Source organism: Miniopterus natalensis, chromosome 3 (genome assembly GCF_054644295.1).
Source record: "Miniopterus natalensis isolate mMinNat1 chromosome 3, mMinNat1.hap1, whole genome shotgun sequence".
Classification (NCBI taxonomy): Eukaryota; Metazoa; Chordata; class Mammalia; order Chiroptera; family Miniopteridae; genus Miniopterus; species Miniopterus natalensis.
The window spans coordinates 10,822,417-10,838,329 of record NC_142083.1 but is presented as its reverse complement, the minus strand read 5'-3'; the positions used below and the strand labels follow the sequence as shown (position 1 = coordinate 10,838,329).

At 45.5% G+C, this 15,913-nt stretch overlaps 1 protein-coding gene across 2 annotated transcripts in view; it reads right to left on the bottom strand.

Moving 5' to 3' along the window:
- Positions 1 to 15,913, bottom strand: part of ADAMTS12 (ADAM metallopeptidase with thrombospondin type 1 motif 12) — a 175,861-nt gene that overhangs the window by 6,886 nt on the left and 153,062 nt on the right. Inside the window, exons 20-22 of one of the 2 annotated variants that reach the window (XM_016224373.2) lie at positions 9,577 to 9,729; positions 5,170 to 5,346; positions 2,041 to 2,184 (exon numbers count right to left, since the gene is read on the bottom strand). In XM_016224373.2, coding sequence (XP_016079859.2) covers positions 2,041 to 2,184; positions 5,170 to 5,346; positions 9,577 to 9,729 — 474 coding nt within the window. Of the gene's footprint in view, positions 1 to 2,040; positions 2,185 to 5,169; positions 5,347 to 6,086; positions 7,279 to 9,576; positions 9,730 to 15,913 lie in introns of those variants that run through there. The other variant, XM_087815315.1, reaches the window with a different exon arrangement.

The window sequence follows — 15,913 nt, the reverse complement described above, 5'->3', positions numbered from 1 at the left end:
AAGATGAAATATTGCCATTTGCCACAAAATGGATGGATCTTGAGAATATTTAAGTGAAATAAGTGAGCCAGAAAAGGACAAGGACCGTATGACTTCATTCAGATGTTAGATATAAAACCAAAAGTAACAAGGGAACAAACCAACCAACCAACCAACAAACCAACCAACCAAACTCATAGATACAGACTCAAGAATGCTGGTTACCTGAGGGAAAGAGGAGTGGGGGAAAGACTAAGAGCGTAAAGGGGTCAAATATATGGTAATGGAAGGAGACTATACTTTGCGTGGTGAACACACAATAGACTAGGCAAATGTTGTATTATAAAGTGGCACACCTGAAATTCATATAAAGTTATTAACCAATATCACTCCAATAAATTTAATTTAAAAAGAAAAACAGTACCCTGGCTGGGTGGCCCAGTTGGATGAAGCATCGTCCCACGCACCAAAGGGTTGTGGGTTCAGTTAGGGCACATCCCTAAGTTGTGGGTTTGATCCCTGGTCAGGGCATGTATGAGAGGCAACCGATCGATGTTTCTCTCTCCATTGATGTCTCTCTCTCTCTCCCCCTTCCTTCCTCTCTCTCTAACATCAATAAAAACATAACCTCGGGTGAAGATTAAAAAAATATACTTCCAGATAAAAGAACCTGCATGTATGAAAAGAAGAATGATGGGTAAAAATAGCAATATTGTAAAAGCCAAAGGAAAATGTAGTACATGGCAGTCTTGGAATCCTTCATGGGCGTGCAGGTGCAACTACACAGCTAATGAAAATTACTAAGAAGAATATAGCATCAGCAAAATATCTGGGGGCATTATGTCAGGCAAAATACTGCATTGGCCTGTGTTATAATTATAATCATCAAAATACACTTACATAAGAACATGTTACTTTAAAAAACATTTGTAGTTGGGAGGTCAGTGTATCAGATCCTCTTGGCTCTCCCTTTCTCAGCTGGGCCTTGGATCTTCCTCAGCTGAGATAGTGTCCAACTTCATGGAAGCACAGCCCACTGGTCTGCACTTCATGCCCAAGTTGTGTGCCTCTCATCTCCTGACTCTGGGCTTTCTTGTTGCCAATAGGACATGAGACACAGTGGGACCTGCCCACACATGACTAATCCAGGACAATGCAGGGTACTAGCCATCTGAGGGGAGACCTTTCACCCATTCCTGGGAGACTGGAGCCAGCAGACTTCTCTCTTCCTACCTCTGGACGAACCGCCCTAAGGGGCAGTAGTTCACACAGCTTTTAGACCTTTCGAGAACGAGTCATCAACTGCTCCGGACACCAAGCATGTCAGGTTGGTAACGCACCACCTCTCGTCCGTTCCCCACTTCCCTGCTTCCTTCCTTTCTTCCTATCACATCTGCTTCCCAGGCATTGTACTTCCCAATAAAGTGATTACTTTTGCCTCAAGATTTTATTTTCTAGAGAATCCAGGATAAGACAAGTCAGAGCGATGGCCAAATCTGTCTATGGAAGAATTTTATTAATTTTCGATATCACTTATATATTTATTTATACAATAAATAAACTTTGAATAATAATAGATCTTTCCCTCATTTACAGTTTATTTCTTTTATTTGTCTCTCCATCCAACTGGCTGGCCACCGGCAAGCTGATCTGCAAATGACGAGAGACCTGGAAGTAACTAAATCAGGCTCAGCCTCAAACTTGAGGGTGCGTGCGATTCCTGCAAACTGCCTTTTCTTGGGCCTTGGGCCTCTGGGACAGTTTTGGCATTAGATCTGCATCTTTTGAAAGTCTTTGACCTTTTTCTCTTCTGAACTCAAGACAGTAGACACCATGTCAATGTCAGTAGACCACCATGTCAGCTATGGGTCAACTTCAGCAGACTTAGAGGTATTTACATAGCAGAAGAATATTAGAACTAAAATATAGAGAAACATGCTGTCAATCGATGGATACACTGCACATTACAAGGAATATATATTACTTTTGAAATCAAAAGAAAACAAATGCTTTTTTTTTTTAAGACTAAAATAAACTGAAGAGAACACAACGCACTCTTACCAGGTCCCAGTTCCCTGTGGCCCAGTGACAACAGGGGTGCCCATTGCAGGGTGCAGTAGACACGGGCTTTTTTGCCCAATCACAGAGGCCCCTCGGACAAGTCACTGCCCTCTCCTGCACTCCGCCTCCACAGGACCTGGAACACTGATACGGGACAGGGACAAGGTTAGGTGACAATCACACGTGGCATCTGCAGTGATGAGGGAAGAACTTTCTAATGTCATTTCTGTTGTGTGCAGTGTTATGAAGAATATTAGTATCTCTACTGGAATTGCAGCATCTGTTATAGGTTCCTTACAATGACCACTCAGTGATTTCAAACAACAGCAGTGAAACAGACTTAAAGAGAAGGAAGATTGACAAAGGAAATTCTGAGGATAAGAGGAGAAAAAAGCAGAAGATGCCAAATAGTTCCATGTCAAATATGTCAAACAGAAGGAATTTTGGTTAAAAATAGAAATAAGTCATCAATCCAGAATGGACATCGTTATCTGCATTTTGCCTTCTGGCAACAGTGTTTAGAAACCAAAATGTAAAATACAGTCATTTTTATTATGGTTAGCTCCGACCGCCTAAACCGGGAGCACACACATTTGCAATACAATTTTGTTCATCTCCTGTTAAAAGGGGATTTGGTCTTCCTTTCCTACCAGAGCAGAGAATTTGTCTCTATTCTGAACAGGGAAATGGGTAGGTTTGCTTGGGGTTCTGATGCACCGGCTGTAATGCTCACAAAATAAATCTGAAATGACAAGTTGGGATCCTGAAGGGATACAATCTAAAATGTGTCAGGTTTTTGCTCACTAAAATAATTTTATAAGACATATTGTCTCATCTTCCTGAAGTTTTTGGAAGGAAATTAACTCACCAAGACTCTCTGAAAAGCACTTTGAGTACTCTCAAAAAGCCTAGTACTTTGAAGAATCTTAATTATGGCATGGTAACAACAACAAACAATTCTGGTTGTCAACATCTTGCCCATCACATCAGGCACTATGTGTATGGTGGTACCATAGAAAATGGAAATTATATACAAGTAGCCCTTTCTGCTTAATAAAAGAACTAATCTACTGCATTCACAATGTTCCAACTTTGAGAGTCAACATGGACTTTCCCAATTTATGCACTCCGTTTTTAACTATATGAGGAGAGGAGAGTAATCCCACACTTGGGATCCTTGTGTGTATTTACACATGTGCATACAGACTCAGGATCACCTAGCTGAGTAATCTCCAGGAAAAAGGGGTGAAGAAGATATAAACCAGTGGTCCTCAAAGTGTGGTCCCCAGGCCAGCAGATGCAGCATCTTCTGGATACTTGTTAGAAATGCAAAATTTATGCTCCACCTCAGTTCTCTGAATTGGAGAGTCTGGGGGTGTGGGTCCAGACACCTGTGTGGGAACAAGCCCTCCAGGTGATTCTGAAGCATGTTGGTTTGTGGCCCACTGGAGAAGACACATTCTCGCAGCTGAAATGCACTTTCCATGCAAGCAGCCTGGGCTGGCTGGCACCCCCTGACATTCCCATGTGGCATTAGATAGTGTGTAGACAGAGCAACATCATGATGGCTCAGGAAAGCACCTGAATGTGTCTAGTCCTCCAACAGCTCCAAGGATATACCCAACTGACTTGCATTTTCCATCTCTGTTTCTCAGAGCCCCAGAGGGAAGATTTCCAACTTTGTGGTTTGCTCAGAACAGAGAAATTTGGAAAGGAGGGTGGTAGGCCTTCAGGGAACAGCGCTCTGGGAACAGGCTCATGATTGGGGCTCGCAGAAGCTACTGAGGAAGTATAAAGAATACATCTCTTTCATAACCAGAGAGCAGATATAATTGCTCATTTTTTATAACCTGCAAATGCTATTTCTCTGACAGGGCAATTTAAGCTCCTCTGTAAATTCCAGGATTCCGGAAGCCATTATTAGGCTCAGCATACATGAGAGCTTGGAGGTCTAAGGCCAGAGCATGGGAACAGCAAGTGCTTCATGTTCTCCAGACCTGGGCAGGGGAAGGGGGAGAAAGAGGGGACAGTGGTGGCTGCTGCCCCAGAAAGCACCAGGTATCGGCCCAGAGGGTGAGAAATCAGCATGGCTGCTGGGCCCAGTAGACTATAAGCTCTAGGGGAATCCGTATTCCATCGTTTGACCCAAACTCTATATCCTACACTTGTACTCTACCTTCCCTTCCCCGGCACATGGTAGGACACCCAAGTGGCTCTTAATGTACTCTTTTTCCTCAGTTCACTCTCTTCTCAGTGCCTACTGGGCTAAGGTCTACAGCAGAAAGAGCACAGGCACTGGAGTCTGCTTAGGCTGGAGTTAATACTCCACCAACTTATTTTCTAGTTGGGGGACCTCATGAAAGCTTCTGAGTCTCAGTGTCTTCACCAATAAAATGCAATTAATAAGGCCTGTTATCCAGGCTGTTTTGAGAATTAAACTACGTATTGTAGGTAAAATGCCTAGCTCATGGACACCCTCAAAATATGCTGGGTTCTCTTTGTCTCTTTTTTCCACCATGCATGATGGATTTGGGAGTAGTATTTCTGTCTACTGAGGCATTTGCCTATTGGCAACTAAGATCATCATACTTCACTAAAGAACGGTAACCTTGTTTTCATGTGTTGACGTAGCACAGAGGCCCAGCGGGGTCTGGGCCCTCACAAAACAAAGGACTTGGACATGAACACACACACACTTCTTTTTCTTTGTGCAATGATCTGGGCATCTAACTGAGAGGGAGAACTCTAACATATCCTATGTGTGGAAAGGATCTGACCATCACCCCCAGCCTGACTGCAGAAGCCTAGGAGGGCATGTGAGGCTCTGATCTGAATGGCTCTCATCAAAGTGGTCCACGTGCATTTCCCCAGCAGGGACCTCCAACTCTCCTGTATACCCATTGGGAGACTAGGTTCTAACAAAAACACGGACGTGTCGCAGTGGAAGCTGCACAACATAGTCTTTAAGCTGTTGACCTGGTCAGCCTCCCCATACAGTGCTGGATCACTGAATGGAGGCCAGTCGTTGGCAGGATGCAGGCATGGTCTTCCCTGACTTCTAGGCTCACATGGTGACACAGACATTCACTCTGGCTCCTGGCTGTGTGGATGGTGGACAAGGGGCTGTACCTGGCTCCAGGGCTCCACCTGCCACTCCTCACAGGGCTCCGGGTTGCAGCTCATGCTCAGCGGGGGAGGGATGCCGGCCGAGAACTGGCAGTGAAAGGGCCTCAGGCTCCGGTGGTCCCGGCCATCCACGCACTGAATCTCCCGGATCTGGAAGCCGCCGCCGCAGTTCCTGGAGCACTGTGTGGAGAGCAAGAGAAAGGGGATAGAGGCTCCCCTATAACACACAGTTCTACATGTTGAGTTTTGCACACTAGAATTTAATATATGTTCCTGGTGACATGCTATGTATAAAAGTTGAGGAACATTTGTATTTAGCAAATAGGCTAAATACAAACAGTCCTCAATTGAGGTTCTTCCCCTATTTAATTCATTTGTAAATATTCACATCTGAAAAAATGTAGCGCTGCCATTGACAGTCTGAAAAATCCAATAAACATGGGAGACAAGAAGTACAATCAGACAGGAAGACTAGCAATATATGCAAATATATTAGCAAATAGATGACTCCCAAGGTCATAAGGAAAAGCTGCCACTGTCTCTTATTTTCTAGCAAAGCTATAGATAATAGAGTCAACTACCCTCTAAAGTAAAATTACAACATTGCCTAGGTAGGAAGACCTCATTCCAAGAAAAAATGTAAAAGTATTTCTAATTCATTTCAGAAATTAACGAGATCTCTTAGACTTAACTATGAAAAGGGTGGTGCTCATTCTCAAAAAGACAATACAGGGGTAGGTAGTCAGGTTGCCAGTTTACGAAACTTCAGAAGGTGAGGGCAGGATGCTCACTCAGGAAGTGTGGGAGCTGTGGGTGATGCATAGTGTTGGCGTCAAGCCCACGGAGGGGTTTCCAAGCTCATCTGTGTCATGTACTGAGCTTCTTCCAGCACAAGAACCACTGTTTTTCTCAGATGGATTTTAATGCTCTGAAATTGCCGTGTGTCTTAAAACTGACGTGCATATTTACTGTGCAGTGTTTCCTTTCCTTCTGAAAAGCTGTAATTAAGCTGATGATGTAGCCTCCAGGTGGTGGTTTCTTAGAACTGAGAGTGTTTGAGCACTAGTTTCGTGATGGAGTGTTCGTGATGTGAACACTTCAAGCTTTGTTTCCACAGTGGGAACTATAAAGAAGATTCTGTATCAGATGAAAATTAAATTGTGTATCTAAAGCTCTTGTGCAGTGTCAGTGCATGGTAGTATTTGGCAAATGCCAAGGCCCAAGACAGGTCAAGTCTTCCCAAGTTCATGGACGTTTGAGTGCCTTGTCTGCTTAGGGCTGGGAGTGGACACCTGCTTGAGCCAGTCACTTTGGTGACAGGACTTATTCCACTATTACCTGTCCACAGGCCTTCTGACCCTGGAAACCAGAGGTTAGTAAACACATAAAAGCTGGTCCTAGCCTTTACCTAGAGCTAGAGTTTGCCCAGGGTTTCATCTGAACAGTCGTTTACCATCGACAAATTTGTTGCAAAAATATTCTCTCTTTTGATCCTTATAATAACTCAATGAGGTAAGTAGAGGCAATGTTCTACACTTAATTTTTCAGAGGTGAGCAAACTAAAGCTCCTAAGAGGTTAGATGAATGGACCAGAGTCACATGGTGGCCAGTGACCAGGGAGAGGCCGGGCGCCAACCCAGATGAGTCCGATCCCCAGCCCAGCGCTGCTTCTAGGATTCAATTATGCAGAACTACTTTTTCCCGAGTACATCTCTGGGACAAACCTGAGGACTACGACCTTGAGTTGGTTCCAGACAGATCAATGCATCAAGAGGAAGCGAGTCATTCTGGAAAACTACCTCTACACCTTATGAAGCTAGAGATCTGAACATGAATCGCATTCTACTGTCACATGTGAGACAATGTCCATAGCAGTGGTATCGGCTTTAACAAGGACATGAGTGCAAGAGACACAAGCTGGTAAAACAAATGAAATTCAGAGCAATCACAGTGAGGACCCCGGAGGCCTCAGGTGTGACACATGTGGGTTCAGGTGAGTCTGCAGCATACCTGTCGTCCTATGAGAATTAAGTCTCTGGATCTGGGGTAGAGATTGGTGGGATGATGCAGAAGGTTCAGGGAAAATTAGAATTCTTCCCTCTGAGAAAGCATCTGTGAAAAGGCAAACTTGTCATCTTGGCCGAATCTAAACCCTCTGGATACTTAAAGGCAAAACCAGGGTCCACTTTCCTACTCTAGGTTTTGGGGTTTGCCTCTGAATGAGCTTACAAGTCCTGAAGGAAGAGAAAACTAAGAAGGCCCTCAAATCTTTCCCAGTGTGTGACCCTTGTGACCTGGTTTATAAAGCAGGAGTCAAAACGGAGTCTCTCTTAATCATCAGACTTTCAGATAAAACCTAAGCCAACACTCCCAGGAAAAACAGAAGTCATGTATGCAGTATCCATGATATCCCACAGTCAGAAAAAACAGTCAGTGCAATTGACTATCAGCAGTTAAACAGTGTCTCTGACCTTGGGTGTATCTGTTATCCTGAGAGAAGAGACGTTTTCTTTACTGATAGGACTGTATAACTCTGAGGATTAGATTTTAGCTGCGGTGGTGACCACATTCTGGCAGATCTTGATTAAGTCAGAGACATCTTCTGCAGAACTACCAGGAGTGCAGGGGTTAATAGCACCTGCCACCCTCCCGGGCACAAGGAGAGGAGATCCAGAGCCAGGGAAGGGATGTGCAGGCAGAGCAGGGCTTTTCTCAGGGGGTCTGGCTCCAGAGAACGGCTTCTAGGTCTCTCCTCCAGGGTTTGACACCACCTGGAATTCTTAGGGCTTTAACTGGAGTGACCTTTGCAAAGTGTGAGCTATTTCACGCATCTGTCCTTTCCATGAGCCGTGTAATTTCCACGGAAAGGATTAGTCCCAGTGATGGGAAAGTGGACCTTTAGGACTTGCTCAGAGGTAGAAGATGTTTCTGGAGATTTTTCTGGATATTGAAGAGAATTTACAGCCAAGCACCAAGTCCTCGTTGGACCCTGGGCTTGTGCTGAGTTGGCAGAGAAAGAAACAAGAGCCAGCATTCCTCACTAAGAACAACAGTGTGTGCAAATGGAGGAAGGGGGCTGGTGGGCGGCAGAGACAGGCCAAGTGATCTCCTCCTTCCCCTCTTCCAAAAGATCAGAGCCTCGCTCTGGGAAAAGCAGCCTGAAGCAGGTAAATGATGTTCCAGGCTCCTGTGTGCAGGTGAGTCTGCCAGGGGAGCCGGAGCTGCCCGGTGAGACCCGTCGCAGTGCTGCCGTCGGGGACATGAGCTCTCCACTCCACGAGGGTGCTAACATCTAAAGAGGACCCCAGCCTCCCCAGACTTCTGGGCAGCTCTTTCTTTTCCCTTCTGTGTCAAGGGAAACTGGCTCCCCAGAGAGAAGACAGGGCCTACAGGACATCTTGGGTTGTGTGTGCTTGGCAAGCAGGTGTATGCATGGCTCCCACCTCTGTACCGCCTACTGCCAGGTGGCTCTCAGCCCCACCGCTGACCATTGTCATAGCCCAGGTGTATATCCCCCAGGGGCCGGCTCAGCCCCATCCAGGGTGACTGGCAGGTCTGGCTGGTTAGTGTCCTGAAGCACCCAGGCTAGGTAATCCTAGAACCCGATGCAGCCTTTACAAGAACTCTGCAGACAGCCCAATAAAGTGAGCAACCACAGCCCGATTAGCAAAGACAATAAAACCACAAAAAGATACGGAAAATAGGAAGTGTACTTCTAACGATCAAATTCTTCTTTATGGCTCAGCTTTCTTTTCTTTTCAAGTCTGGCAGATTTAATGTAATACTTGCTTTGTGAGCAGCTGCTGAGCCACGATTTAATTACACATGTGATAATGTATAATTATTAATTACGATGCTAAATTTAAGTAATTTAGAAACAGTGTTGCATCCTGGACCAGCAACCAAGGGCACAAATTTAACTTATCTGGTAAAGAGAAGGACAGGTAGATAAAAACATGTGGATTAATAAACACTCTGTACTTGTTCTAAAACTACTGTACACAAGAGTAGTAGGCCTATGGTAACCCTATGATTTACTCACCCACGATTTAATCAAAGAAATGAGGCAGCCCTGCTGGTGTTGGCTCAATAATTGAGCATCAACCTACGGACCGGACGTTCACAGTTCGATTCCTGATCAGGGCACATGCCCGGGTTGTGGGCATGCAGGAGGCAGCCAATCAATGATTCTCTCTCATCATTGATGTTTCCCTCTCTCTCTCCCTCTCCCTTCCCCTTCCTCTCTCTGATATCAATAAAAATATTAAAAAGAAAAGAAAAGAAATGAGGCAGAAGGGAGGCAGGGAGGTAGGAAGGGAGGAGAGAAAGCTACTTTTTAGCAAATGCTTAAATAAGAGCCTCCCCCACCCAGCCCCCAAACCCCCACACCACTGAGCCTGGTTAAGTTACCTTGCTCCAGTTTCCCACTTTCCAGCTGGCACAGGGACGGAGGTGGCATCTCTTCGCAGGGTCAGGCTTCTGAATGGCTGCACAGTCAGAATCCACCTGGGTGCTGCACTCCACACGTCGCCAGTAGGCGCCCAGCCCACAGGTGGTGGAACACTGGCAGGGGACAGGAGACAGAGGCTGAGTGCCACTTCCTCAGACACACCCATGACACCCTGCAGTCCGAAGTTCCCCAGCTCTTGAATCAGGACTGTTCTTGTGACTTTGGCCCATTCTCAAGAGGCCTCACTTGTTGCAATCCTCTCTCTTGGCCCCCGTCTCTGCCATGAGAGTAAGGCTGGGCTAGCCTGCTGTTGGATGACAGATCATGTGAAACAGAGCAGGGTGACCGGGTCAAGGCCATCCCAGAGCGGCCAGCCTTCAGCCACCTCTCCAGCGGGCGCATGACAAGCCAAGCTGAGATCAGTGAAGCTCAGCCCAGATCAGAAGAACCTCCCAGCTGACCCACAGACTCATGAACAAAAATAAATGTCTGCTGAGGTGTGGTGGTGGTTTGTTATTTAGCATTACTGTGGCAACAGTCAATTGATACAACCTAACAGGTATCTTTTCTACATTTCCTATAACCTCCTGAGACCAGGGTACAATTACAGCTCTTCAGTTGGCTAACTGTGTGATCATTTGCAGTTTCCTGACTTCCCTGGCCTGTAAAACTGGTGAGAACACTTGGACCTTCTTCACTGGGTTGTTGTGAGGACCAAAGAGATGATTCATGCACTGACCAGTGATCTACAGATGTTACCTCCTAAACACAACACACCTGCAAGGTCAGCATTATGAGCCCCACTTTCCAGGTATCTGGGGCCCAGAGAGTTTAGAAGCCGTGCTCAAGATCGCACAGCCAGTATGCTGTTAATTTCAGGTTACAACATGGAGAAGAACTTGACATCTGCCCAAACCCAAAAAAGGAGCTAGGAAGACCAAATTCCCAGGCTAGGGATATCTCAAGTGATGTCTACAGTTCTCTGCACCATATAATGTTGCAAATAAATGCATGTTGTCTCTGGAGCTCCACATCTAGTCCTGCTGGGTTCGGATGTCCTGAACCCAGCAATCTGTTTCATTGCTTTTTGACAGGCTCTATTTAAGAAGCAAACAACACCCCAAGGTGAAGCTGACAAGAGGAAGGCCATGGGACATAGGAAAAGTAGATGGGATTCCACAGATTGTCACTTGCATTGGTTTCAAATTGGGAGGGGGGATCAGAGAGAAAGGAGGGCTCTGAGGAAGCTGAGGGACAACTCCACTTTGTCCTGGAAACAGCTAGTGACCACATGGGAACTGATTCATAGATCAAGGAGCAGGTTTCAGGGTGTCCAGACTGGAGCTGACGTGGAGGGAGGGCTGCATCGTGTGAAAACCGCCGTGAAGGGCTGTGGAAAATGACACTGTCGCTTCCCTTTATATGACTGCAGAGCCTCCATTTAACCGACTGGCCGGGGGGACCTGGCTGAATGAAGACACAACCCTATGAGAGGTGATTTTCTGTCCAAATAAGAGCCAATACCCCTGCATGCTGAGTGACGCCTGTTTCCTGTTCTGCAAACAGATATGGGGGCAAACACTAAGTGCTTGCTACGTGCCTGACACGCCTCTGAGCTCCTTACGTGGACCTGTTCCTTTTACCTCCTAACAGACCCAGGAGTCGGGCATTACCATCGCCCTCACGTTATAGGTGAGGACAGTGGGGTGTGGTGAGGACAGTGGGGTGCGGTGAGGACATACTGTTAGCGACTGAGCCAGGATTCAAACCCAGAAAGTCTGGGTCCCAGCTTTATGTCTACTTCTAGTGTTAGCTTGGTTTTCAAATCCATTCTTTAATTTGTGAAATAAAAAAATTAGAGAAAGACGTCGTGTGCCATGAGGACATGAACAGGCCTTGGCCGCAGGACAGAGAGCGGGGGGACACGGTCAGGGGACTGCAGGTCAGATGTGAGCAACCTGAAAAATTGCTTCTGGTCCTCAGGGTCAGGACAGGCTTTATGGGAGAGGAAACTCAAAGGTCAATACTGAAGAGCAGGTAGGATGTGAAAGGGCAGAGGAGGGAGAGAAAATTCCAGGCAGAGGGAACGCTAAATAAAGGCACTGGAGTGGGAGGGGCAGAGGGCTTCGTAGAAACTGAGTTCGATTTACTGAAGCTTAAGGCGGACAGACAAAAGCCGGAGGCGTCCGGTTTGACAGCTGGGTTATGTCGTGAAGTCCGTGTGGCTGTTAGAGAGGATTTTACCTTATCTGATACGTAATGTAGAGACATCAAAGATTTGTGATCAGGAGTTTGGAAGGACTAGAAAGTTCCCTCTGGAAGACTAATCTGGCAGCCTGGCATCTCTTGTGATGATGTGTGAAAAGCACTGGAGAAGGGGGAGACCCAGAGTGCCCAGGCCAGCAGGAGGCGTCCAGCAGGTGCCACCGAGGGTCCTTCATTCTCCACCCCGGGGTGCTCGTGGCATCGTGGACCAGACGATACTTCCTCAGAGAACGCTGCAGGATTCCTATCGTCTCTGGCTCTCAGGCACGGGACACTCGTGGCTGCCCCTCCCCATCTTCGTATCTAAAGCATCCCCACTCTTTTCCAAACGCCTCCTGCCACTAGCTGGGAAAACACTGGGCCCTCGGCGAACAGGAAATAAAGAGGAGATGGCAGGAAGATGAGGTGACACTGACTTGAAAAAACTGTTGGGGTTCTTTTAGTAGCACAGGGCAGATCAATATCCGGGGTGACGCTGGGGTTTCTAAGACTTGGTGACTGAGAGAAGGGCGATGATATTATAGGGGGGCATTCCTAAAGAAACAGCTTCAGGAGTAGGCAGAATAAAAAAGTGGGGACAGTGGGAAACTCAAAACCCAGAGTTTTCATTCTGAGTCCTGCTCCTCTCTGACAATTCTGTTAAACGTTCTGTTTCATAAGCCGCAAAGGGAGCCGGCACCACGCCTGGTCGTGAGGAAGCTTCTGCCAGACGTGGAACTCTGTCCTGTCCTTGTAGCTTTGAAAACTCTGCACTCTGGGTCAATTTCCTTTTCCCAGCCAAACTCCCTGGAATTAATAGCTCTCAGTGGCCACAGCAAGGTTGCCAGATTTTTGGTGAGCTATGATGTAATCAATAAGACAGTTTATTTCTGCCAAAGTCAAATGATGACATTTGAGATAGAATTAATTCTGTGTATCCTTTTTTTTTTTCTAAATATGTTTTTTGAATTGATTTTAGAGAGAGGAAGGGGAAAAGAGAGAGAGAAATATCATGTGAGAGAGAAACATTAGTTGGCTTCCTCCTGCACACCCCCTACTGGGGATTGAGCCTGCAACCCAGGCATGTGCCCTGACCAGGAATTGACCCTCCAACCTTTAGGTGCACGAGAGGATGCTCCACCAGCTGAACCACACCAGCCAGGGCAATTCTGTATATCTTGATTAGGCTATAATCAAAATGTGTCAACCAACCTCTGGGCTCAAATAGTCATCAGGCTTATTGTATACTTTTATTTTGGTTTATTTGGATACAGTAATTTCTCATAGAATCAATGAACATGTATCAATTCATTATCACATATTAAATATCTTCAGGACAAAAGATATTTAAATTTAAATTTAATAATTCCATGACTGCTTTGGGATTTGGGGATTGGAAGAAAAGATAAGAGGATGGGAAAAGAAACTAATTTCTGGGTCATCCTAATGCTACTTTTTAATAAAGCTTTTGTATCAACTTGTGGACCGAGAGGGGCTTGTCTTTTCTTATTAACAGCCCTAATATGGGACTCTTCCAACTTAGGACTGTGATAGCTTCTCCCCTTCGGACTGCAATCCATCTCAATATACACGCTGTTCTCCCCAGGGTCACCAGTGACCTGCTAATTGTCAAATCCATTAGGTCCACTGTCAGTTCTTATGTTCCTAGACATCCATGGCAACACTTTTCTTGGTTTACGTCTTAAATATTAGGCAGTTCATTACTAGTCTTCCACATGGGATCTCTTTGCTAGCCAGCTCCTTAAAATGCCGATGTTTTCTAGGGTCCTATCACTGGCCCACTCCTCTCTGCAGCCTACAGGCTAAGGGGACCTCCTTCGCTCTCAAAGTTCTAACTCCTACTTACTGGTCTTGGCTACCAAATCTTATCCCTGGTTCTCACCTCTCTAAAGAGCTCAAACCCATACACACAAACATCTGTTGGTCATCACCTGGATATCCCAGAGGTACCACTATTTTAACTCAATCTATAACCGACCTCATCACCCCTCCTTTACCTGTCTCTATTAAAACTCACTCCTATATAATGTGGGGTATCTCAGTTTATAGGAGCACCACTCAACAGATACCCAAGATTCCAATTAAATGGTCTTGACAGACTCCTCTCCTCTCTCCTTCCACACCCCACATCAATTATTCACAAAGCCCTAGTGATGTTAAATTCTACAGGTATTTTGAATTTAACTTCCCTTCATCATCCTGAGCAGTCTTGTCCTCAGTCTCATGCCTCATCTAGACCACTGCAGAAACCTCCCAACAGGTCAAATCCCTCAGCCTCACTGCTTCCAGAATGAGCTTCCCAAAACACCCAGTGGGTCATGCCATTCAGGGACAGAGACTGCCAGATAGTCACTATAAGCTTTCTTCCCTTCCTCCTGGGCACACAATCAGATTACATTTCTCAGAGGCCTTGCAGTTTGGTTCAGTCATGTGCCTGAGTTCAAGACAATGGATTGTGGGAGCAAGTAATTCATGTCCCCTTCAGGCCTGGCTCATAAAACCCCTGCAGGAACACCTGAGACTAGGGTGGTGACCTCAGGGCAAATCTGATGATGAGACGAGGGCAGAGCCACTGTCAGCTGGGATTCCCAAACGATTGCACAGATCAGAGCACCATCTATAGCCACCATTGTAGACTCGGAATTACCCTGTATTATTATGTGAGTGAGAAATCAACTTCTGTTTTAGTGAACCATAACTGGTATGGCTCTGTTTGTCACAACAGCCTAGCTTCATGCACATGCATGCGTGAGAGTGTGTGTGAGTGTGATTTCTAATCACATACACATGCTGTACATGTCATACTTTGATTATTCTGACATCAACCCTAATCTATGCCTTTTATCACCTACTCTTTCATATTCTGCCCAACCAGGTTGTATTCCTCTCAAGGCCCACAGTGCCTTTAATTGTAGGTGCTTTCAGACTACATCTCCATGAACTAATTAACAAAATACTACAAGTTAACTGGTAGCCTCAGTTTCTGTAACATGTTCTCTCTGTCTTTGAGTCTGCAGAGGCCACACACTGCCCAGACTGCTTTCGTGGATGGAAGACAGCAAGCCTGTTTATCTGTCCTTTTAGGGAGGCCCCATGTTTCTGGAAGGAAAGATATGTTTTGAAGGTACTACTTTCAAGTACATCCTTTCGGGGACATTGCTCACAAAACCGAAACAGATCAATTTTATTTCTAGGCTGAACCCACTGTGGTGGCAGAATAGGGACCATTTGGCTCTGTGAGCTCAAAAGTAACCATGGAGCCCTTAATGTTACTTTAAAATACTTTCTGTGAACTTTGTGATTTTTCTCATCTATCTGCCCAGGGTCACCTCTTAACTGGCATTGTTTTTATGTCTTATGACCAAAGAAGAAACAAACAGAAAGAAGGCAGAGAGAGTGGTGATGTTTTCTGATTTGCAAAGCAGTGGGTCAGAGGCTGGGAAGTCTGTCTGCTTGGGTTGAATCCCTGCTCCAGCGCTCCTGGCTGTGTGGGAGGCTGGCCAGCTACTCCACGTCTCTCAGCTCGTTTCCTCATCTCTAAAATGGGGAAAATATTACCAGCCTCCTTGGGCTGTGGTAGGATTAAATGAGAGAATTCACATTAATTAGCATAAAATTATGCTATTAAAGTATGGTACATACTTTATAAGTGCTCACTGTCAACAGGCTCCTCATTGTTAAGAGCCCATCAGAGCTTTCCTAATGGAAAGATGTGACTAAAATGTCAGGAATCGTAAGACCCATTCCTCTCATTCTTCCGAGAAATATTACTCTAAGCATGAAAATCTGTTTTCCTCCTGAGCCTGTATCCTTTACGTGCAGGTGGAGAGAGTAAGATGCTGCTCCATTGACAGGAAATATGGTAAGTACTTAAGAAATCAAACATGAATCAATGTGAAAACAGAGTTCAAATGCAAACAAACATTTTTGAAAGTTTGAATTTACCTAGTTATTGCCAATATAGTCAATGCTATGACCAAATATGATGATTAATTCATATAAAATTTTTTATACAGCTAAGTTGTCAATTGG